Genomic DNA, 25,229 nt, shown 5'->3' with positions numbered 1-25,229 from the left:
TTGAGGGTCCTACACAAAGGTTGACGTTGGGAAAAATTTTTCTACCTGATCCCTCCAACTCTCAAGTTAGTGTTGTGAGATTGGGAAAGTAAAAAGACTTGCAATAAAAGAGGTCTGACCCTTGGGCAAGCGTCGGGGGCTGACTTTTATACTTGGGCAACCGAGGGGACTCTTCGTAATCAATGCCCTCCACTTGTCATTTGCCCATATGGACAACTGCTCTGAATAACCTTTTGCGACTTGTCATCCATAGAGGACGATCAAGGAGAGAGCAAATTCGATGAGCCCCTCGGGGACTACTGCTCCCGACGATCGAAATTATCGACTCGAACAATATCTTATTAACTATTATTCACGGGGTCAATAGGTTGTCACCTCCCCACGTTGATGTCGAGTGGGAAGGTGACATAGTCTTTGTTTTTCATGTCAATTTCTCTATGACAATGAACTAATGAGATTGATGTTGGGATATTAATACTCTTAATAATCTTCAATTTCAAATCTTAAGTTCACTCTTTTTGTATAAATATACAAGTAACTCTTTTATCTACTTTAAACTTATGATAACTCATAACGTATCCCTTTCATATTTTTGGCATTCCTTTGAATCGATTATGAAAAAAAAAAAGAAAAATTTTATTTTTGAAATTCGTTTGAATCAATTACGGTGTAGTTTCCGCTCCTGAATGTCATAAACTGATGATCTATACTTGTTTTGGTAAAGTCTCAAATGAGTCATTTGTATAGTAAAATGATAATAATTATTATTATAGACAAATAAAATCATATCCACATATTTATCTCAAGTCACATCCTAACTTCAAAACATAATTTGTAAGAAAATCTTTCAATATTTATATTATCATTTTCAAAGTATCCATTTGGCTGAAAGTCTGTGAATCACTAGGACTTTTTTCTAATCCATCCAAAGCGTGAATGTGGATGTGAACCTTAGATACAATGTTTATTAGTGATGTAGGGTATCTATTTCTTTGACAGAACACAAGTGGTGGAGTACATTCCAGCAAAACAAGGCATTGCTCTGACATGTTTTCACCGTGATTGAGACGACAGCGTACTCTGCCAAAAGTTGGGACTCTGTCCACCCAGGAACGCACAATGATCTCAGTGCTGGTCCACTCCAGTGTGACCACCCTCCACTCTCCCAGTCTGTCCATGTTCTTCGTTGCATGCAAATTTGCATTCCGAGCTCTTCCAGATTCTTGTCGCATCCAAATCTGCACCGTCATAGATTCTCGTATCTTGATGGGACCAACCTATCAGTCAACACTAAAAAGAAACGAATGACCAAAGCCCCAGCAAACATGTCAGTTTTATCCCTTCACATTAACGTCCAACTCAAAATCCAAGTCCATTCGAATAATTCAGCATAAACCCCATTAAATAATTCAACTTATTCCAAACGGAACAAACCCTGATGCATATAAAATCCCCCCCCCCAAAATCTCTATGCGTTTATTTCCTGGTAGAAATGGAGTGGTGATGGTGGCGGCTCTTCAATCTATGCTTGCTGCTCTTGTTCCCGCCACTGCTACCTGCACCCCTGTGGCTGCTTCCCTCCCCGGTCATGCCCTTGCCCGAGCTGCTTGAGCCGTGGCCAACTCGCCTGGTCGCCCTCCTCCGAGAACCCCAGCCATTGTTCCCAAGAGCAGCCTTGGCGACGCTGTCAGTTGCCACCTCTCTTGCCCTCAGTGGCTTGATAGGCTGCTTGTTCAGATAAGCTAGATGTGGCAGCAGGCTACACACTGCCTTGCGGAGCTGGTCATCTCCAATGTTACTCTGGATTGGGTTCCCGAGCAAGTTGAGGGCCAACAGAGAGTTGTAGTTGGCGACAAGCTGGCCCAAAGCCTTGGCTGTGGTGATCTTATTGAAGCTCAGGTCGAGAACCGTGAGCTTCAGAAGCCTGTGAAGCCCTTCCACACCGCTAATCTTGTTCCCAGCAATATACAGCTCTTTGATGAGAGTGCAGTTTGACAGTCCTGCAAATGTATCCATATAAGATCTCATGTCTCTAATAAAATCATTACTTTCTACAATAAAGTTCAAGAGTAATATAATGAGTCACAACATCGATGTGACTGAAGGCTATATCAATAAAGCAAAACCACAAATAGCACTCACCCACCTCAACAAAATTTATGGACAATCATCATGGACCATTTATGACAGGTATCTCTAACCACAACAACGAGCCAGAAACATGACACCGGATAAGAATCATATTCCTAAAACACGGATGACAAAATTTAATGTCCAATAGCAACCCAAATTTTTGAAAAAAGAATTTCAACTCTCTGACATCTCAAATTAATTCAGCAGTGGATTATCGTAGCAAGAATTTTCTTTTAGATTCGATAGGACTGTTTCCTGGAGTCCATAAGATTTGTCATGCACAATTATTTCCTCAATTTGCTGTTTTGTGCAGGAGTTGATCACGTTAGAATAAAACAAGCAAATCCAAAAATAAAAGGATTAAGTACAGATGTTCTTACCATGACCAATTCGTGAGATTCTGTTATAGCTGAGATTAAGAACCCGGAGCCTCGTCAGTTCTCTGAGGCCTTCAATTGTCACAATCTTGTTCCTTGACAAGTCGAGCATGTGAAGGCTCTTGGGCAAAGATCCCGGCGAAATGTGAACTAAAAACAACGTGAAACAGGTCAGATACCACATGTACGGTTGAGAACATGTGATTCCTACTTCATTTACATGATTAAGTTGTCGAATTTTACCTATGAAGTTGCCAGATAAGTTGACCGATCGGAGGCTAGTGAAAGCTGAAATCGCAGGTATCACCTTTAAGCCCATGCCAGCAATGTGAGCCACCGAGGAAAAGGCATTCAGAGACTGGATGATGTTGTTGGCCTGCAACACCTCCTCCGCTGCTCGCCGGCCAGCGCGAGTGTTGTTTTTGCTAGATGATTCCTTAATCTCCAGAAAGGTTGGGTGCGTAGAAGACCCATCTACTGCTTCATCATCTTCATTCTCAGTATCCTCGATTGGGCAGAATGGATTATCATCCAGACTGTGCACCCAAGCATTTACTCTATCCAAAGAAGAAGACTCTGCAGAAAAAGCAACCCACTGGTTCGGAGGCCACATACCGTTCCTACATCTAATCTCAGATTCATCCATGGCTTTCTTGTTTTTCAAATCCTCTCCACGGCTTGGTTCCATCGTGTCAGAGCAGTATCCGTCTCTCTGATTGGAGGCACGATTGAGGAAGGCAATCCTTTGTGGTTTCAAGGACCAAGTCCTGTGGAGATTTCTGTGGCTCCACAGGAAAAGCTTCCACCAAAGCTTCCTACTTCTTGAAGGAAGAACCTGGCTTGAAGACCTCTTCTTTAGCATCACTTTATCAGCACTGAAGGAAGTCATTACTGATGCTGGGCTGCCTGAGATTGCCTTTGGTGCTTCTCTCAGGAAATTTTCAGGTAAGTTTCGGAGATCATCATATGAATGGGACTTGACTGGGGATCCAAGCAATCTACTAGCTCTCTTTGTCTCGATGTTAGAGCACGAGCGCTTCAACATGGGAGATCCCCAGAAGGCAGTGGTGCGGCCCATCCCTGGGTCGCTTACATGCCCACTGCGGATCATTGCTTCGGGTGTGATGCCCTCAACTTTCTCCGATTCATTCTCCACATCATAATTGCAAAACTCTTGATTCAAATCATGAGTATTGATTTCACCTTTCTCTGCTGCTAGCGCCTGGAGATTGAAGTCGGATAAATCCCTTTTCATCGACAAGATGTCGTCATGCTCGTCGCCTCCCTCATAAGCTGCTTCAATTGCCACATTGGTTGGAACAGAATTCCCATCCTTCTTGTCATCCTCCACCGATTTCACATCGGTAGAAGCTTTCTTCTTCGACTGAGATTTTACTGACAAGTCCTCGAAAGACACCTCCTTTGTCTCACCGGATGCACAGATGAATTTTTCTGGCTTAACTAGCAAATCTACATCGCCATTTTCATTATTAGAATGGATGGCTTTTGGAGACTCCTGCATGTAACCAGTCAAATGAGCACGAAATTGAACCACAAATTAGACAAAAATCAGATTTGAATGTGTGGTTACCTTAGATTTCTTCTTCTTTCCAGCCAGGAGAGCAGAGAAGCAATTGATTCTTGCCATTTTTTCTGGTACCAAAGAACTTACACACAACACAATATTCTAGATAAGCGTGACGACTACCTTCTCTTTATGACTCTAAGAGCTTCTGAAGCAAGAAGAAGCCTAGCAGATTAAGGACTATAGAAGTAGATGCAGGTGATCTCAGCTGAAGTGAATCTGTGGGTTAGCCATTGTCGAAAGGAGATCCTTTTACCATACGACACAACAGCCAGACAAGCAGAAGAGTGTAGATGGGAATGGAGAAGAGAGGGAAGGGTGCATCCTCTCGAGCACACACCTTTCTCAAGGTGCGAGAGGATGGTACCTCAGTGACGGCCAGAGTGATCTTAAACCGCTTTAATATCAGCTGAGAACCCTTTTGGTATCAGACCTGAAAAAGGTTAGATCTTAGAATCATGGAGAGCTCAAAAAACCCATAAACAGAAAAAGAGGGAAGAAAGAGAGATCTGATGGATTAGTCATTTCTCCCTTTTATAAGCCAAACATATCAAAAGATCGCCTTTTGTTCGCTTCTATTGCAAATCAGATGGAGAAAAGACCAAAAACGTTCTTCTGCTAAATTCTGGATCATCAAAGTACAAGAAACTCATTGGCATCAACAGGGATTTCCAGATCCGAAGGCCGAAAGTAAGGAAGCATTTAGAAACCCAATGAAAACATGTATTTTATTATGTAATAAAAGGGTGGAAGATACGAAAGCTAATAATTGAGGAAGAATTTAGAGCAGCGAGGAGAAACCACCGGTTTTCTTGGCTAATGCTTTGAAAAGTTCTCCCTGGTGTCCCTGTTTTCTAAACCAAGGAGACTTCAGCCCCAATAAAAAGAAGAACAAGTCAAAGAAGAAAGCTATTATTGCATTCATAACCTAGATCGACCTTCGCAAACATAGAAGCCACGACAACAGAGGTAATAGAACAATCAAAGGAAGAGCTTGCAGCAGAAATCGAGAAACAATGATAACTGTTTTACAGAATGTTAGAAACCACAGCAGGGTATCAGGGGAAGGTACCTGTTTCAAACACCCAGAGGTGTGCCGACCTGACGTACCGGAGGTCAAAGCAAGCAGAGGAGATGAGAAAGAGCATCTGGAGCAGGGAGGGAAGGGTGGAAGAAGAAGAGGAGGTGGTGTGGGGGAGGAAAGGAAAGTGGTAGAAGCGGCTACAAATAGGCGGCAGCAGCGGGCGCTGCGAGAGGAGCCACAGACGCGCTTGAGACGCGGACAGATCCGTTTCCCTTCGACTGGCCAAAATTTACCTGTTTCATGAATGATGTCAGTGCCACCCTCTGCCCTCCCTGCTAACTCCGAGTTAAATAATTTCCATTCAGTTATTATTTAATGTTGCACATCGCGACCTATCATGCGGTTATCACCGAATCGAATCCCAACCTTTCTAGATGGAACACACAGTATACCTTATTTTTAGGATGGTCATTTCTTTGATAACCACAACTATGTAATTACTTGCAAGTGCACCCATTGGCAGTTATCTCTTTACATGTATACCCTTACAGTTGCATGCAGCGATCTGCTTAACATGACAAAACGTATGGTTGTCTAGTCGAAACACTAGCCAGCCATGGCTCTTCATTTGGGGACGCAGAAAGCTAACGCCTCTCTCTCTCTCTCTCTCTCTCTCACACATGAATTATGAGAGTGATTTGAGGCCCCCGTCGACCCGTTCCTTTGGGTCAGCAACGAGCCGCATCACCTCGGATCCCTTTCTTTCGCAAGTCCACTTGGCCCGATACAATCGACTCTAATCTTCCCCGGTTATATGAATCTACTGTTCTAATAAATAAATATCCGGTCAAGCCACGTTCGATTTAAATTCTTTGTGACATAAAGGGTTAATCATAAAAAAGAAGATTCTTACCACTCCACGAATATTCTTCCGGGCAGGCAAACTAGTGAGGCGCAGGAGCGAATGAGTCAAAAATGACAACTCACTGAGTCATATGGGTGGGTCCTTCACCTGTCAGCATCGCAGTCGCGTTACGGCCGTCGTACCACATTTTAATTGGGGTGGTCACGGACGGATTCCATCAAAATACTTGGTTTAATTTGGCTGGAAGCGAGGGAGCTGCAAAGGCAGAGATGAGAGACGTAGAAAATAATTTGATTTCTTGAAATCGATCAAATACAATCAAAAACATGAGGACGGGTGGTGGTCTCTTTCGGTGCAACGCCATCCCGATCATTGACGTGCAACAACACCGATCGTTCCTAGAATCACCATCCCTTCCTTGTGTCCATGTGTCTTTTCTTGTGTCTTCTTCTGCCTACCCTTCATTCCAAAGCCTTGTGCAATACCAAACTTATTGCCGCGGTCCTTGTTATGTTCGTCCTGTGCCTTTCCAAACAGAAAAGTCTAAGATTTCAGCGTTCCCAACAAGAGGAGGCAGCAGGGCTGCTTGTCCATATGTGAGATGCCATCGTCGATTCAAGGAGGGTGCCTAATGGAACCCTCCCTCACACAGCCATTCCACATCTGAGGTCCAGTAATTAGTGTCCATCTTTTTCCTATTTAACAAACAAGTAAAGTGATGCATACTTAGCTTTCAATTAATCTGGGAGAGGACCCAGTGATCTTTGACTGCAGACATTATCATCTTGTTTCCGCCACCTACACCATCATGTTATATGGTGGCTACCCAAAGACCAATTTTATACATATTATATATCCTTGAAGTTGTACCATATGGGACTTGTTTGAATGGCAGATCTAAAACATGTTTCAGGTTCACCTAAGTGGAGACCGTACCTTTAAATTAATTCTCAATCTAAAGTGCTATATAAGTAGGAAGCATGGGACAAGGCCTTCAACTTATCAAAGAAATAGAATAATAAGAAAACTTGTAGGAATGCATGTGATTCACCATAGATGTGGGATCAGGAGACTTCTTCATGCATCCCTCGGAACTACTCTCGATCTAAATCTCGTTCCCGAACTTAATTATACAATTTACTGGACTATTTAATTGCATTTATAGTTGAAGAAATACAGAACAGGTTCTGATGAAATGTCTTTGCCTGAAAGGAAGGGCCAAGGTAATCAATACTGAAGAAAACAAACAATTGAAGAAGGTACATGGGCCGTCTGATAAATAATTCTAGATATGTGATTCATGTTCCGACTTGGTTTGGCGATGTGACGATTAAGATTAGGGTTTCACAAAACAATATGGCTTATCTATCACGATGGTGATGGCATACGAAAAATGAAATGGCCTTGAAATTTAATTAGTAATCGAAGAACTATGGCTTGAGTGGTGATCTTTGATTAGTTTACTCAAGTTGAATCCCTGAGTCCATTTAGCAAGGTAATTAGAGTCAAGTCAACATGGGTTGTTCACTCGATGCATCATCATTTATTTCTTTAGTTACATTAATCTTACATCAACCTTACATCATATAACAGTAAGCTATGAAAAAACTAATTGTTAACTTTTATAAGAAAAGGAAAATAAGATGAATGTGGACGGACGGCAAGAATCAGATTGAGATATACAATTTATGTCTCTTTCAATAGTGTTGTTAGTGTTCTTAATTATTTTGTCACGTCCCTTGTGCCGTATTCTAACATGGGCTTTTGGAACAACAAGCAAATGAATCTTCCTGCATTTGCATCGGTTGGCATCACACTATTTCTTCTTCTTACTAATGGTCATTCCAATGTAACTACGTAACCAAATGAACACCTAAATCATTTTTTTATTGTTTCAGCATTGCCCCCCCCCTCTCCGTCTCTCTTTCTCACATCTCTGATTACATTGTATTGCAGTGTAAACAATGTGGCACAATGTGTCCCTCATGTAAATGGACCGCAATGTGCAATTTGGCACGGAAATTAAATGCTTGTCCACAATGCCAGCAATTAAGTCCAAATCTTGAAACAGCTTAAGAATTTTGACCAGTTTCTCTGCTGTGGCCTAATGACTCAACAATCACTTCGTTTCTCGGGTCATGCAACTTGCCGCTACCGTTCTCCCTAGCAATTTCTTTTGAGTGGTGGACATCATAATCCAATTTGTTATCATTTAGATGCTTAACTAAGAACTTTGAGTGCCTTCCAAGTCAACATTTGACTTGAGAGATCAGCAATGGTATATACAGCATAAACTTAGTGTGTATAATTTACACTTTTCTTAATCCAGTCTGAGTTGGCACTGTGAAATTTGACTTCTTTCAGTCCTTGATTCATTCCCCTCCTAACAAAGACCAATTCTAAAATATGCCTTCAATCCTTTGTTTCCATCACTCATTTAGTCAAAATATTATATTCAGTTCCTTATTTTACTTTTTAGTGATAATTACGGGATTCGATCTGATAACTCTACATTAAAAATTGAAGTCTTTACTGACTAAGCCGACTAACATCCTCAATATGCGGATAAAATTCATTCATCTCAAAATAAATGATGAAGTTACTTACCATTTGTGCAGGTGAAACCCTAAACTAAGCTACATTCCTTAGCACCCTTCCCCAAACTGCATCCCTCACTTTGGATTTTGAGCATTTAAAATTCAGAAAATATGTGAAAGAAATATCAAAATGAACTAATAAAAACCTACTTAAATCTAGTCCTCTACAAACACACTTCGAATTCCTTACAACTTAAGCAATTTCTATATTGTGAGGAAAAGATAAATGCATCACCAATCAACTACACCATTGCCAGAATGGTCAGAAAAACTGCAATCTTACGGCAAAGAAAACAGAACATGACCATAAATTTAAGGCAGTAGCCTAAAACCACAAATTACCTTATGCTAAACACAATTCGCAAGGCGCAAAAATCAGTAAATAAACTGCTAATTGCTTATAAAGATGTGATAAACGTAGGACGTACCAGATGCAGGGATAACATAGACAAGATTAGGAGCTCCCGTCCTCTAGTTTTGGTTGGCGGAAAAGATCGGAAGCCTGACCTGAACATTACATCTATCAAATAGTCATCCTTAATAAGCTCATCCATAGGGTTTGTTATCAAAACATTCTCATTGATGTGAAGAATCTCACCGGACGCAAGATTTCATACAGCTTTCGATCTCGTGACTCACGATGTCATCGCATGGTCCACCATCTGTGCGATTCCGGCAGAAGCTAAGAAGATAAGAACGACCGAGGAGGTAAGGAAAAGGGGGGACTCGGTAATCACCAGGCGATCCTCCGGATCTCGCGGCAGAGCTCCCGGGGGCGATCTTTAGGAGACGGCGCGGGACGGCGGCGATCGAAGACTTGAGAGAGGGAAGAGGTTCGAGTTCGTTCCCTTCTCTCTCTCTCTCTCTCTCCACTTTTAGTCAGTTTTTTCCCGCGCTTATTTTATTTTTTCTAATTGTTCTAATTTTCTTGTTTTAGTTACGAATTAAAGGGGCCTCATTAATGGGCAAAATTTATAAACATAGATGTTAAAATTTAAATTATATCTTTTAAAGATTTTTAAATTATTATTTTTATATTACTTTTTAAGATTAGATAAAATTATAGAGATAATGATCTCTTAGTTTAAATGATATCTACGTATGTATATCTAGTCAAGTCTAAGTGCTTAAATCTATAAAGCTCAAGTCCAAGAATAGATTAAGGTCTTGTAAGTGTTTTTTTTTCATAGTTTAATATATTTCTTTTTACTTTAGTGTTGATTTTTTTCTTTTATTTGGTTTGATCTTGAGCTAGTAATAATTTTTATTATTATTTAAAAAATTATACTTATATGTGATCTCTCTTTATTCACATCGTATCAAGATAATATGTATTTCCATATTTTCTTAGTGAAGAAGATAATTTTTTTCGATTATTGATTATAACAGTCAAATTGGCAAGTTTAGTATTGAACTTTTTAATCAATCTAACTATAAAATTTACAAAACTTAGTTTGGAGACTTATCTTATAGGGAAAGATCTACATGATGTGATTCGTGATAATACAAGGACACCAAGATTATGCAGATGGAGATTCCATGGAGAGATAGAAAATATTAAATGCAAGAGTTAGAATTTATATTAAAGAGATCTTTTTCTCTCAATATCAATACATGGCTCAATAAAACAAATATGATTCGACTGCAGTAGTTATAGAATGATTTGATAAATATTATGCAAGATGATTTTTTAATTTCTCAATATGTTTTGAAGATTAAATATTTATGTTTAAAAATATCACTCTCAAATACATATGGATTTATTTGTGATGCATGAATAAATATTATATTATTCATGATATTTGAAAAGAATATATTTCTTATGTTATACCCTTTCCATGGATTCAACAATCCCCCCTAGTAGAGTTGAAAAATCTTTTTTTACTTCTCAGGAATCATTAGCTCGAATTTCTACTCTACGGAAGATAGAAATATCATTTGTAAGAAAGAGAGATGATAAAAGGAAAATACTAAATACAAGTTAAAGTCTTCTTCGAATAATGATATAAATTGAAAGAAAATTAAGTATTATAAGTGTGACAAGTTAGGCTAAAATTATTGTATTAAGATTAAAGGAGAAAATATTATAAATAAAAAAGATTATTCCAATGCTATTGATGAAGATTATGGCAAATATTCAATGAAATTACTAAGGTTATGACATTTATCAACTTTGAATATGATTGGATAGTTAATTCAGGATGCGATTATTATTTTATTAGTGATGGTACTAAATTATCGATCAACATCAATATGAAAATAATGATGCAAGCATCATGACAATATTGTTTACCAAGCGGAGAAAAAAGGCACATTCATAATTTTAAATAAAGATAATGATCATATTATGTTGAAAAATATGTACAATATTCCAACTATCTAGAAAAATATCCTCTATTGCAAATACAGTTGATGCTAGATATATAGTATATGTTGGTAAAAGAATCAAATAATTATATATTTTGTCAGCATTAATCTCTTATGTTGATAGGATGAGTACAAATGGGTGCATCGATTTGACACACAATTAAAAATTATGTTGTTCTCACTATCATTTTGCTCTATCGAGAAAGAAGATGTATCAAAATACATAGAAGCATTAAATGACAAAAAAATACTCAACCATATGTTTTGAACATATATCACTTTCATTTATTATTATTGATATTTTTAAAAAGAACTAATTATAGAGAATAATAAGAAGAAACTTTAACAAATACAATATCTTGAAATACCAAATACTTATATATTTATGAATCCATGCATTTTCAACTTCTTCTTCCCTTCATTATGGCCAATAAAAATATATTTATTGGCCTTATCAAGTTGGCTTCTTTTTTTAGTCTATGTAAACATAGCACACAGAACCAAATATTCTTAAATGTTTAATATTTATGACTTTATATTGATTAGACTAAGAAAAATTTAATTAATAACATAAGTTACACAAAGTCATATTTTCTGCTCATATGTGGGTAAATTCTTTGTATGAATTCAACACTTATAACTCTCTACAAGATTTATTCAGTCATATCATTTTGTTGTGATATATTTACACTTTGATATTATGCTTTTTACAAAAGAGAAGAATTTATCATAGAATGAACTCTTCGCCATTATTATTGGTGTATACCTTTTAATTTTTCTTTTAAGAATATTTTCAACTATTAACTTGAACTCTTGAAACTTTAAAAAAAATTTAATTTTTTCTTCACAAGAAAGAACCAAGTAAATATTTTAAAATCATCAATAAAGAGAAGCAACCTAAATAAGATAGAATTTGAGTAAGGCCCATTAAATTGATTGTGTACTTGACCATATTGATAACCTTCATAAATTTCATTATTACTAAAAGTAATAATACTGAGAAGATCATTAACTAGACTTTTTTGCATCATAATCTTTAATTTAAGAAAAATTATACGACGAAGTATAACATGTTAGATTGATGCATCATAATTTGTATTCATCTTATCAACATAAGAGATTGATGCTAATAAAATATATAAATCTTTGATGTATTTAATTTTTTTATATTATGAAGAAACTTAACTTTATTAGGATCAAGAAAAACATAATTTCTGGCATCAATTAAATTTGCAACAAAGAAGATATTTTTTTTCATATATATAAAACATGATATACATAATAGGATCAAGATTATATTTATACCTTCTTTTTTTATTTGATGAATAATATTATATCAAGATCTTATAAGTTTTGTTTATTTGATGAATAATTATACCTTCGAGATAATTACATCATTACTTTCATTTCATCTGATAAATTTGGTATCATCACCATTGACATAATGATTATATTTTGAATCAACTATATATATTATACCATTACTTTCATATGATGTCAACTTAAATCCAATAATAATTCTGTTGAATCTCGGATTTTGAAGATGAAGTCAATTGTCATTTGTTGTCTAATCTATGTACAGGATTAACTACGATGAAAGTCAGATAAGCAGCAGGAGTTGCGCCAGAGTCAAGATCATGATCACGTTGGGAGTTCGAGAGTTCGACGGAAGTTCGGACGGTCGTCGGAGGTTCTGCGAGAACAGATCCGAGAAGTCCGGAAGCTTGCCAAGCGAAGCTTGTCGGAACTCGCCAAGTGGATCGTCGCAAAATCCAGGAGTTTGCCGGAAGTCCGCAGAAGCATCACCGAGGGTTCATCGGATGATCGACGGAAGTTCGCCGGAAACTCGCCGGAAGAAGCGATTGACGTACCGAAGCAAAGCTGCAGAAATTGTCTTAGATTTAATCGTAGTTAGCACGTTGATTAAGTTAGAAATGAGAGGTGATCCCATTAGCTTAATCCTGGGGCAATTGGGCCCCTGAAGAACTCAAATTGGGTCGAATGGTTCAACCCATTCAGACCCAAGTTGCTGTGGGAGGTGCAACCGCCCCAGCCAAGAGGTGCAACCGCCCAGGCTATGTCTCCCAGCGAGACTGGGCGGTGCAACCTCCTCTGTCAAGAGGTAGCACCGCCAGAGCTCAAGTTTCGAGCTCTGCCAAGAGGTGCAACCACCGAGCTCGGTCTTTGAGCTCTGGCAGAGAGGTGCAACCTCTCTGGTCAGGAGATGCACCGCCGGAGCTCGGTCTTCGAGCTCTGGCAGAAAGGTGCAACCACCCCTGACAAAGAGGTGCATCCGCCCGAGCTCAGTCTTCGAGCTATGCCAGGCGGTGCAACCTCTCCAGTCAAGAGGTGCAACCGCCTGATCCCGGAATTCCGAGATTTGATCGTTTTGAGCTCCAAATTTGAACTGGGTTAGGGCCTATAAATACCCCACCCGTTCAGCACAGAAAGGATACAGATCCACTCCGAATTCCTGATCTTTTCTGTGATTCTAAGAGCTCAAAATTGTGTAAAGTCCAAAAGTTCTCCTCTTTCTGTTCTTCAAAGTCTTGAGTTATAAAGAGAGGAGAGAAAGGATCTATAAAGGTTGTCTCCTTAGCTTGTCAAAAGGAGAGAAACTGTAAAAGGGCAGTTGGCCTTCGCCTATTGAAGGAAGGCCTCTAGTTGACGTCGGCAACCTCATCGGTGGAGGAAGCCAAAAGTGGAGTAGGTCAAGACTGACCGAACCACTATAAATCTCTGGTTTGCGTTTATTTTTGAGCACTTTATCATTACTGTAAACCTCCTACATAGCTACTGCCCTCTGCGCTTTTACGAACGATTCTCTAAGTTCAGATCTTTCCGAATCTGCATTGAGACGTAAATCGGTGTTTTCGTACGATCTTTACATCGCGGTTTACACTTACGCTTTGATTCCATTCATAACTGCGAACTGCTTTCTGCACATTCACAAAAAGATTTTCAAAGTTCAGTTTCTGCGTTTAGACGTAAAACTACGTTTAGACGCAAAACTGTGTTTAGACGTAAAACCACGTTGAGACACAAAACTGCGTTCAGACGCAAAACTACGTTTAGACGTAAAACTACGTTCAGACGTAAAACTGCGTTCAGACGCAAAACTGCGTTCAGACGCAAAACTGCGTTCAGACGTAAAACTGCGTTTAGACGTAAAACTGAGTTTAGACGCAAACTGCGTTTAGACGTAAACTGCTCTTAGACGCAATCTGCGCTTAAATACAAACTGTGAATCGGCTTTTGCATCATAATAGATTTTATTGAACGAACGCACCTTTCGGTTTTAAATTGCTATAAGATTTCCGCTGCACTAATTCACCCCCCCCCTCTTAGTGCTCTAGATCCTAACAATTGGTATCAGAGTAAGGTTAACTCTCTAACGGATTAAAACCCAAGAGAGATGGCATACGCCGGAAACCAAGAGGGGCATTCTATTACACGTCCACCCATGTTCAGTGGGACGGACTACACCTACTGGAAGACCCGAATGAGGATCTTTCTTATTTCTATGGATTTTGAACTGTGGAACCTTGTTGAAAATGGATTTTCAAAGTCTTCTCTTCCAATGATCGATTGGAATGAATTGGAGAAGAAGGCTTTCGCTCTTAATGCAAAGGCTATGAATGCCTTATTTTGCGCACTTGATAAAAACGAGTTTAATCGTGTTTCAACTTGCGAAACTGCATTTGATATTTGGCACACACTCGAAGTGACCCACGAGGGCACAAGTAGAGTGAAAGAGTCAAAAATCAATCTGTTGTTGCATTCTTTTGAACTTTTCCGAATGAAACCGAGTGAAACCATTGGCGACATGTTTACCCGTTTCACGGATGTCGTCAACGGTCTAAAAGGACTCAGAAAAAGTTTTTCGGATTTTGAACTCGTAAATAAGATACTAAGATCCCTTCCTAAGAGTTGGGATCCTAAAGTGACTGCTATTCAAGAGGCAAAAGATCTGCGCAACTTCCCTCTTGAAGAACTAATCGGGTCATTAATGACCTACGAAATGACTTGTAAAGCTCATAAAGAGCAAGAAGACATCCTTCCAAAGAACAGGAAGGATATGTCACTCAAAACTTCTGAATGCCACTTGAGAGAAAACTCAAGTGATGAGGACTGTGATGATGACTTGGCACTTCTTACAAGAAAGTTTAAAAAGTTCTTTAAAAGAAACAAGTTTAAGAATGATACAAAAAATAAACTTGAACCCAAGAAGGACCAAGTAATCTGCTATGAATGCAAAAAACCGGGACATTACAAGAGTGATTGTCCCCAAGTCAAAAGGAGAACGTCAAAGAAAAAGGCGCTTCAAGCAACTTGGGATGACTCAAGCGCATCCGAAGAAGAGGAGTCCAACACCGAGCAAGTTGCTCATTACGCCTTAATGGCCATCGAAGATGAGGTAACAAATTCAATAGATGCAGATTTATCATTCGATGAATTATTAAATGCTTTCCATGAATTGTTTGATGAGTGTAAGATTATCAGTAGTAAATACAAACTGCTAAAAAAGGAGCATGATAGCCTTATTTGTAATTTCGATAAGTTAAATGCTGAATATCATGATAGTTTAAGCCCATGCATGAAATGCCATGATCTAGAAACTCTCAAAAAAGAAAACTTGCTACTTAAGGACACCTTGAAGAAATTCGAGGTTGGTAGCAAGTCATTGAACATGATCCTTACAAACAAGGGTCACGTTCCCAAAAGAAGTGGTATTGGATTCGTGAGAAGTCCTCACCAAAATCCAACCACCTTTATAAAAGGCCCCATCTTACATGTTAGACATCAAAGCAAATGCAACTTTTGTTGCAAGTTTGGACACAAGACGCACTATTGTCCATTTAAGAAAATTAGTCCAAACAAATTGATTTGGGTTCCTAAAGGAACCATAATAAACTCTATGCAACATGATAGAAAATGTAGATCTATTTGTGAGGCACCCAAAAGCAAATGGGTACCTAAAAATCATCCCTTCCTACAAAAACATTAAAATTTTAGGCTGAAGCAAGAATTAATATTCTGCTTCTTGATTCTCGACGGTCATAACCCAAAAGTCAAAAGGAACTCGCAACGTTTAAATGACGAGTGGAAATTATAAAATCACAAATGAGATTTGCATGCAACCTAATGTGACTTTTCAGAATTAGAAACATATGATTCACATATCCCCTTAATCATCGAATCTGTCAATATTATCCATTCATCATCTTCAAATCAAACCTTGTATCATGAAGAAACTAAGTATGTCATAAACTTGAAAGGATTACCAACTTGAACGAACTATCACAAACATGTGTACGACATTGGGAGTATGCATAAGATCTATCTTGATCGTACAAGTTAAAAAAAAAAAAAAACTCATACGTAATCACGTAAGAAACGTTAATTGCTCTGAAAACTCTCCTCAAGACAAAACATCCCTAATCAAATCACAAGTGCTCACTGCCTGCAGGCGGTGGCACCTCTCCAACTGGCGGTGGAACCTCTCCAGCTGGCGATGGCACCTCCAGCCATCACGAGTTGCCAGCGGTTGCACCGCTCCAGCCAGAGGTGCAACCGCCCGCAACTCTGCCTTTTTAACCCACGCTAGGGCCGGCGGTGAAACCGACCCCAACTCACTTCCCTTCCCTTCTCGACTTCTCCAAGCTTCCTTTATCCCCATTTCATCCCGTTTAGCTTCCCAAATACCTCCCATCTCGGAACAAAACATCAAGAATCCTTCCCTCTTTTGAAGATTCCACTAAGGTATTCCCTAAGAACCTCTTTAATTCTGTTTTGTTCTTCATTTACTCTTGCTCATCTTTATCCCTCTAAACTGCTGTAGTTATGGGATCTAGAAGATCCTCAAGGGACAAGGGAAAGAGGAGATTAGTATAAGAGTTTGATTTCACCCTCTTTGATTCAAAAAACCATGCTGAAAAATTTCCCTCTTTCGAATTTAGAAGCATCAATAAGGGAAAATACGTAGATATACATGAACTTAGAGACTTAGAAACTATCCAATGGTTTGCAAACCTAGATCTACTTCCAATCTTGCAGATTAACGAACCGATCTACCCTAGGCTAGTTCAATTGTTTTACAATAACATACAAATAGATGAGGAAGAAAGGATGTCCACCTATCTTTTAGGACAACACATCTCAATCACTGATAGATTCATTTGTGATATGATAGGCATTCCCATGAAAAGCATAGGACTTTACTTTAGAGGATCATGGGTTGATGAAACTATTGGAACATCCTATGTTGGAGCCTTAGGAACAATCTTTGCCAATCCCGACATAACATTTGTTCCTAAAAGTTGTGAACATCTACTACCTATGAACACTAAATTACTTCATCATATCATGACTAGTATAATTCTTCCTAAACAATACCATCACGATGAAGTGAGTCAATTAGAATTAGGAACTATGTACTTAATCATGAAGGGACATGACATCTGTCTTGGCTATCTTATCCAACAAAGCATGTTAGAATTATCTAAGAAAGATATGATACTTCCATATGGTGGAATAATTACTAGAATATTGAGAGCTTACGACATTCAAATACCACCAGAAGAAGAAGTAATGAAAGTAGATAGATTCAGCATAATAAACAAAAATCTACTTCACCGACTGAGATGTCACTATAAAAATGGTAACTGGGTTAGAATGCCTAGAAGAACTGATCCTCCTCAACCAGAACCAGAACCGGAAACACCAGTATTTAGAAATACCCAATCTCCTCCGATCTGTCCCTTTGAGGAAACACATCCAGTTGAGCAAACTCATACATCCGTCAAAGAAATTGGGATTCGAATGGACCAATTCGAACAGAGACAAGAACGGATTGAACAACGACAAGATCAAATTCTATCAGAGCTACAGCAGATTCATAGTCAATTTGACTCCTTGTTTGGGCACTTTAATTTTCCACCTCATGAATAAACTTGTATGAACATTTGTTGTTGTAAACTTCTTATGTTACTCACTTCTGACATACTGGTTGTAAACATCTATTGTGGTAAACATTTGTCATATGCCTTGTGGTAAAGGTTATCTCGAACTTTAATCGTATCGTTTTTCCTTGATATGTGATATGTCCGAACTAAGAATGTTGTGTTCTGAAACTAAAAGTTTTGAAAATCTTGTGCGTTGATTAGGAATGTTGATGTGTCCGAATAGATAAACTCAGGTTTTCGGACTATATTGAATTATCAGATCACTTGATTGCCATGTTTATATGTGAAAATGTGCAACAAAATCTTGTCCAAATGTATCTTATTTGTTCGAATGCTATAAAACAGATTTATTCGTACACTTTCATGAAAAATAAGTTCCTGAAATAAATCTGATAAAGTGATTCCTGTGTATGTATTTCATCCTGTAATATCTTTGTGGGTTAAATGGATTATAACAAAAAAGGGGGAAGAAGTGTTCAAAGCAATCTATGCAAAATTCCTCTATAAGCCTGCTAATATTGTTTTCCTCGTATCACAATTACAATGCTTTTTGTTGATGACAAAGGGGGAGAAACATATGAATTGATAAACACTGCCATAATCATGTCTATGTCATAGTTGCAAATACTTGAGTGATGCTATAAACTATATTATGGTTATGCCATCCTTGCATCACCAAGAGATATATGAACGTGTGCTATAGTTTGCATTATGTCTTGAGTTGATATCCTATCTTGTGAAGTAAATGCAAACTTGCTAGGATGATAATATGTGTGCATCATGTAATAGTCCCTCGCAGCTTTAAATGATAATGTTCAATTACATGGTGAATAGTTACAAACACAATCATACAAACTTGATGATGTATGTCAAGCTTTGACATCATTCTTGAAGAGATACATCATGATGAGTATCATGATGGGAGTATTGATAAGTTTAACTAATCTAACTTATTAATACGTCACTTGAATTCTTAGGTCTTGAATTCAAGGTTGACTTATCTCAACAATAGCATATAGATAGGAGGAGTTAAGGATAACTCCATTATCAATTGATTGTCATCATCAAAAAGGGGGAGATTGTTGAATCTCGGATTTTGATGATGAAGTCAATTGTCATTTGTTGTCTAATCTATGTGTTGAGATAAGTGTGCAGGATTAACTACGATGAAAGTCAGACAAGCAGCAGGAGTTGCGCCGGAGTCAAGATCATGATCACGTTGGGAGTTCGAGAGTTCGACGGAAGTTCGGACGGTCGTCGGAGGTTCTACGAGAACAGATCCGAGAAGTCCGGAAGCTTGCCAAGCGAAGCTCGTCGGAACTCGCCAAGTGGATCGTCGCAAAATCCAGGAGTTAGCCGGAAGTCCGCAGAAGCATCACCGAGGGTTCATCGGATGATCGACGGAAGTTCGTCGGAAACTCGCCGGAAGAAGCGATTGATGTACCGAAGCAAAGCTGCAGAAATTGTCTTAGATTTAATCGTAGTTAGCACGTTGATTAAGTTAAAAATGGGAGGTGATCCCATTAGCTTAATCCTGGGGCAATTGGGCCCCTGAAGAACTCAAATTGGGTCGAATGGTTCAACCCATTCGGACCCAAGTTGCTGTGGGAGGTGCAACCGCCCCAGCCAAGAGGTGCAACCGCCCAGGCTATGTCTCCCAGCGAGACTGGGCGGTGCAACCTCCTCTGTCAAGAGGTAGCACCGCCAGAGCTCAAGTTTCGAGCTCTGCCAAGAGGTGCAACCACCGAGCTCGGTCTTCGAGCTCTGGCAGAGAGGTGCAACCTCTCTGGACAGGAGATGCACCGCCTGAGCTCGGTCTTCGAGCTCTAGCAGAGAGGTGCAACCTCTCTAGTCAGGAGATGCACCGCCGGAGCTCGGTCTTCGAGCTCTGGCAGAAAGGTGCAACCACCCCTAACAGAGAGGTGCATCCGCCCGAGCTCAGTCTTCGAGCTCTGCCAGGCAGTGCAACCTCTCCAGTCAAGAGGTGCAACCGCCTGATCCCGGAATTCCGGGATTTGATCGTTTTGAGCTCCAAATTTGAACTGGGTTAGGGCCTATAAATACCCCACCCGTTCAGCACAGAAAGGATACAGAACCACTCCGAATTCCTGATCTTTTCTGTGATTCTAAGAGCTCAAAATTGTGTAAAGTCCAAAAGTTCTCCTCTTTCTGTTCTTCAAAGTCTTGAGTTGTAAAGAGAGGAGAGAAAGGATCTGTAAAGGTTGTCTCCTGAGCCTGTCAAAAGGAGAGAAACTGTAAAAGGGCAGTTGGCCTTCGCCTATTGAAGGAAGGCCTCTAGTTGACGTCGGCAACCTCATCGGTGGAGGAAGCCAAAAGTGGAGTAGGTCAAGACTGACCGAACCACTCTAAATCTCTGGTTTGCGTTTATTTTTTAGCACTTTATCATTACTGCAAACCTCCTACATAGCTACTGCCCTCTGCGCTTTTACGAACGATTCTCTAAGTTCAGATCTTTCCGAATCTGCATTGAGACGTAAATCGGTGTTTTTGTACGATCTTTACATCGCAGTTTACGCTTACGCTTTGATTCCATTCATAACTGCGAACTGCTTTCTGCACATTCACAAAAAGATTTTCAAAGTTCATTTTCTGCGTTTAGACGTAAAACTGCGTTTAGACGCAAAACTGTGTTTAGACGTAAAACCACGTTTAGACACAAAACTGCGTTCAGACGCAAAACTACGTTCATACGCAAAACTGCGTTTAGACGTAAAACTGCGTTCAGACGTAAAACTGCGTTCAGACGCAAAACTGCGTTCAGACGCAAAACTGCGTTTAGACGTAAAACTGCGTTTAGACGTAAAACTGAGTTTAGACGTAAAACTGCGTTTAGACGCAAACTGCGTTTAGACGTAAACTGCTCTTAGACGCAATTTGCGCTTAGACGCAAACTGTGCTTAAATACAAACTGTGAATCGGCTTTTGCATCATAATAGATTTTATTGAATGAACGCACCTTTCGGTTTTAAATTGCTGTAAGATTTCCGCTGCACTAATTCACCCCCCCCCCCCCTCTTAGTGCTCTAGATCCTAACAAATTCAAGATCTTATAATTTTTTCTACAAGTTCAATATATATATATATATATATATATATATATATATATATATATATATATATATATATATATATATATATATATATATATATATATATATATCTCGAATTTTCTTTTTTATTTAATTTGATGGTAGTACCTTATTATTATTATTATTATTATTATTATTATTATTATTATTTAAAAAAGAATTATACTTATACTTGATATCTGTTTTATTCTCCAATAGTATTAGTACCTTAAATTAATTTTTTTTTTTATTTTTTGGGTCAACGGAATCGTAAATCAACTGGCATCATGCAATTAAGATGAAGAGGAGGAAACAAGTCGAATTGGCAACATCTCACCATCAAGCCATTATTTCAGCAGTGATAACGACCAACGCATCAAATGGATTGTTCTACTTTACCTAAACGGATATGGAGTGTGCTTTGTCTGCATTAAACAATGCCGGCACCTGTTTACATCTCCTATTAAATTCAAGACAATAATCTGTCCCTACATTATTGTGGATTTCACAGCTCATATGTTAGGAAGCTGTTGAAGCTGATAGGTACCGATAGAGAAAGTAACTGATATAAGTATTACGCTATCGATTGACTCAATCAAACAATTGTCACTTAGACGATGATGCGGGAGGAAGAACCTATGTCCCTTTCCTGTGACCATCGACAAGAGCACAATCCTTCGATAATTACTCACCTCGATTTTCAAAAGGATCGCATGAGCTAATAACAAATTACATTAATCCCCGACATCAACGATGCCTATCCCTTTTATGGGTCACTTGTCGCAAGCAACTCGTTGCCCATTATTAATCATAATTTCGGAAAGGCTCGCATATCCGGTTACAAAGAGTATTAATCCCAGATAGCATAACTTAGTTTTTCTTTTCCCTCTTTTTGGATGTTTTGACACGGGGGATCATCCCCTGTTTAACCCAAACATGCTCTAGCCTTGACAAATGATACTCTCATAGTCATCCTTCCCTCCACCCTCAAAGAGATATGCTCACTAGCCATCAACATAAATGAGCTCTTGGACGATGTGAGGGATTCCTTGACCAGCCACGTATAAAAACCAGTCCTAAAACCTAAAGGGGTAAGTATCTCTGCTACTATCATCTCTCAACTAATTTTACCATCGAAGGGATCAAGTAGGAAATATCCTCCGACACTGATTGCTTTTGTAAGGATCTCGACGAAAATAACGTGCATCTCGAGACAATACCAAATTCGCCTCTAACGAATAAGCAACGCCTTAAAATCATGCCAATCAAATCCATTTTTTACTCTAATCTCCTCTCATAACCCCTCAGCCCCTTCCGAACCAAACCAAACTGTGATGACTCTACGATCAGGCAACAACATCTTCTACGAATGATAACCACTGTACTGCAACAGTGAGACAAAGATTACCTCCGCGTGCATAATACATTTATCTTGTTTGCATCCCTACCATCGTCAGAAAGGGGAGGTGATTGATCTTTCATTCAACAGACAGCACAAAGCTAGCTAAGCTCGACTGGTGGCTTCGTTGACATGGCGGAGCGAAGGGTAGGGAGGGTGCACAAACTTGCAGTTGGGGCAGGACAAGGCGGCTTTGCACATCATGACCAGCATATGGCAGCGCATGCACACGGTCGCCACCATCTCTCGTCGGTCCGCGTCGAGCGATATCCATGGCAGGGAACGCGACGCGCTGCCACGAGAGCTTCTGGGGTTGCACCGGAACTCGTCGTCGTCGGTCACAGCAGGGTCAATCTTGAGCTTGAGGTCGAGGCTGAGGCATGGACGCGGTGGCGTGGGGATCAGCCTCGGGTCTCGGAAGGTTCTCTTGCGGGTCTTCGTGTTGTAGAAGTACATCTCGCCGGACTGCACTAACAAGATATCAGCTGAAGTCCAGAGAGAATTAAGCCGATAAGAAGTACCCACCCTGATGTCGAGGCATTGTTGCCACTCCAAGGGAAGGGGATTACCCACACACAGCTCGGTGTCAGGCTTCGAGAGGCAGCAACCATCATGTTCCTTTCCGTCTTGGTACCTCATTCTCTTAGAGAAACGCTCCTTCTGCAAGGAGACCATGGCTTTTGATCGAGTTACATCGCAACCATCTTAATCTACCTCCCTCGGTATATAGTGCCTGTGTGTAGGCTCCACCGAGCAAGCAAGGATCTAATGGAGAAAGCGATAAAAGGACATTCTTGTGTACATATCCTGCTTCTCTTCACCACTCTCTTGGGGTTTGGGGGATGAGAGAGGGGGGGGGCAATTCAAGTAGAGGAGGTGACATGAATGACGAGAGGAGGAATACAGGTGAGGAGAATAAATGAGAATGCACTCCATTACTTCAACTCACTTGTTGGGTGGCTGACCCAAATAAAGCTCGAATTTAAAGCATCCCAACACCCTCTTTGAACCTTAACTCGAAACAATAGTTCTGTCCTCCTTGATGACGAATTCTGCCGCATTAACTTCTTGAGGTGCACTCTCTCCAAATCACCCAATCCCAGAGGGACGAGACTCGCACATAAGATCATTCTCACTGTGCTTTGCCATTAAGTCTTCCCCTGCAATGCTGGCGTTTAAGAAGGTCGCCTTCTTCGCCAATCAAGAGATATGAATCCCCTCCCTGCTCACCACCAGTCTCTAATTAACTGCCCAACACCCTCGTGATTAGTTGGGAGAGACTGCCATCAATCTCACCATCGAGAATACAATCGATATTGTTTTTGTTTACCAAACCATTGCAATACAAAAAACATAACTTCAGTTCCTAATAGAAAAAAATTGATTTTGCTTACAAAAACATTAATTCCTAATAGGGAAAAAGGCTTTACAATCCACATTGTTTTTGCTTACAAAAATATTAATTCCTACCGGGGAAAAAAACGCCCACCGTGGGGCTCGAACCCACGACCACAAGGTTAAGAGCCTTGCGCTCTACCTACTGAGCTAGACGGGCTGGTTATTTGGGAGAGACTGCCATTAATTTCACCATCGAGAATACAATCGATATTGTTTTTGTTTACCAAACCATTGCAATACAAAACACATAACTTCAGTTCCTAATAGAAAAAAAATGTTTCTGCTTACAAAAACATTAATTCCTACCGGGGAAAAAACGCCCACCGTGGGGCTCGAACCCACGACCACAAGGTTAAGAGCCTTGCGCTCTACCTACTGAGCTAGACGGGCTGGTTATTTGGGAAAGACTGCCATTAATCTTACCATTGAGAATACAATCCATACCCAAACCATTACAATACAGAAAACATAACTTCAGTTCCTAATAGAAAAAAATTGTTTTTGCTTACAAAAACATTAATTCCTACCGGGGAAAAAATCGCCCACCGTGGGGCTCGAACCCACGACCACAAGGTTAAGAGCCTTGCGCTCTACCGACTGAGCTAGACGGGCTGATTATTTGAGGGACACTGTTATCAATCTTACCATCAAGAATACAATCTATATTGTTTTTGTTTAACAAACCAGTGCAACACAAAAAACATAACTTCAGTTCCTAATAGAAAAAAATTGTTTTTGCTTACAAAAGCATTAATTCCTGATAGGGAAAAAGGCTTTACAATCCACATTGTTTTTGCTTACAAAAACTTTAATTCCTACCGGGGCAAAAATCGCCCACCGTGGGGCTCGAACCCACGACCACAAGGTTAAGAGCCTTGCGCTCTACCTACTGAGCTAGACGGGCTGGTTGTTTTAAAGGGGCATCTACCACATAAGTAAAATTATCTTCTGCTTCGCCAGTAACCATAATCCACCCAATATAACGTATTGATTACAACTGTGATCATCCAAAATTGCAGCAGTAGCAGTAATAAACATATTCTCTATAAGATAACCACGTTCACGCACATCTAATCCTCCTGTCAACATGGCGGCAACCACCATGTCGATGACCAACACCAATGGCCTCTTATCTGCGGCATGGGACTTGTCTCGACACATCAGACCATAAGAATCTTTCCACATAATCCTAGCTCTAGCTGGGAGCTCAGAGCTTGTCACTTGCACAAGAACTTTACATCTAACTCTTTAGATATAACAAATAGAAAAACTCTTTTTATTAGCCAAGTCTGTATTTTCTATAATGATAAAACATTGGTATAAAGGTACATCTACAGAAAATTTGAACTTATTAAGATGGCTCAGTTGTTTGGTTAGACTTAAATTTCCAAGGTGACATAGGACTCATGGGAATAATACATAGGACAACA

The 25,229-nt window shown here is 39.6% G+C and overlaps 2 protein-coding genes and 4 non-coding genes across 6 annotated transcripts; all 6 read right to left on the bottom strand.

The window, feature by feature from the left end:
• Positions 1–1,305: 1,305 nt before the first annotated feature.
• On the bottom strand, positions 1,306–5,381 carry LOC135678660 (uncharacterized). The gene is made up of 5 exons (XM_065191723.1): positions 5,168–5,381; positions 4,102–4,528; positions 2,754–4,026; positions 2,514–2,660; positions 1,306–2,000 (listed from the first exon to the last, which is right to left on the bottom strand). The coding sequence occupies exons 2-5, from the start codon at positions 4,156–4,158 to the stop codon at positions 1,477–1,479; spliced, it is 2,001 nt and encodes a 666-aa protein (XP_065047795.1). The 5' UTR covers positions 4,159–4,528; positions 5,168–5,381; the 3' UTR covers positions 1,306–1,476.
• Positions 5,382–22,348: 16,967 nt separating this feature from the next.
• Positions 22,349–23,239, bottom strand: LOC103991427 (protein CURLY FLAG LEAF 1-like). Its single transcript, XM_009410887.3, has 2 exons — positions 22,927–23,239; positions 22,349–22,866 (listed from the first exon to the last, which is right to left on the bottom strand). Exons 1-2 carry the CDS (start codon positions 23,074–23,076, stop codon positions 22,507–22,509), a joined length of 510 nt encoding a protein of 169 aa, XP_009409162.1. The 5' UTR covers positions 23,077–23,239; the 3' UTR covers positions 22,349–22,506.
• A 644-nt stretch (positions 23,240–23,883) lies between these two features.
• TRNAK-CUU (transfer RNA lysine (anticodon CUU)) lies at positions 23,884–23,956 on the bottom strand. The gene has a single exon. It is a non-coding gene; the product is annotated as a tRNA-Lys (tRNA).
• A 160-nt stretch (positions 23,957–24,116) lies between these two features.
• Positions 24,117–24,189, bottom strand: TRNAK-CUU (transfer RNA lysine (anticodon CUU)). Its single transcript has one exon. It is a non-coding gene; the product is annotated as a tRNA-Lys (tRNA).
• Positions 24,190–24,338: 149 nt separating this feature from the next.
• Positions 24,339–24,411, bottom strand: TRNAK-CUU (transfer RNA lysine (anticodon CUU)). Its single transcript has one exon. It is a non-coding gene; the product is annotated as a tRNA-Lys (tRNA).
• A 219-nt stretch (positions 24,412–24,630) lies between these two features.
• TRNAK-CUU (transfer RNA lysine (anticodon CUU)) lies at positions 24,631–24,703 on the bottom strand. Its single transcript has one exon. It is a non-coding gene; the product is annotated as a tRNA-Lys (tRNA).
• Between the last annotated feature and the right edge of the window lie 526 nt (positions 24,704–25,229).

This window comes from Musa acuminata, chromosome BXJ1-7 (genome assembly GCF_036884655.1).
Source record: "Musa acuminata AAA Group cultivar baxijiao chromosome BXJ1-7, Cavendish_Baxijiao_AAA, whole genome shotgun sequence".
Taxonomy (NCBI): Eukaryota; Viridiplantae; Streptophyta; class Magnoliopsida; order Zingiberales; family Musaceae; genus Musa; species Musa acuminata.
This window is presented reverse-complemented; position numbering and strand designations above follow the sequence as displayed.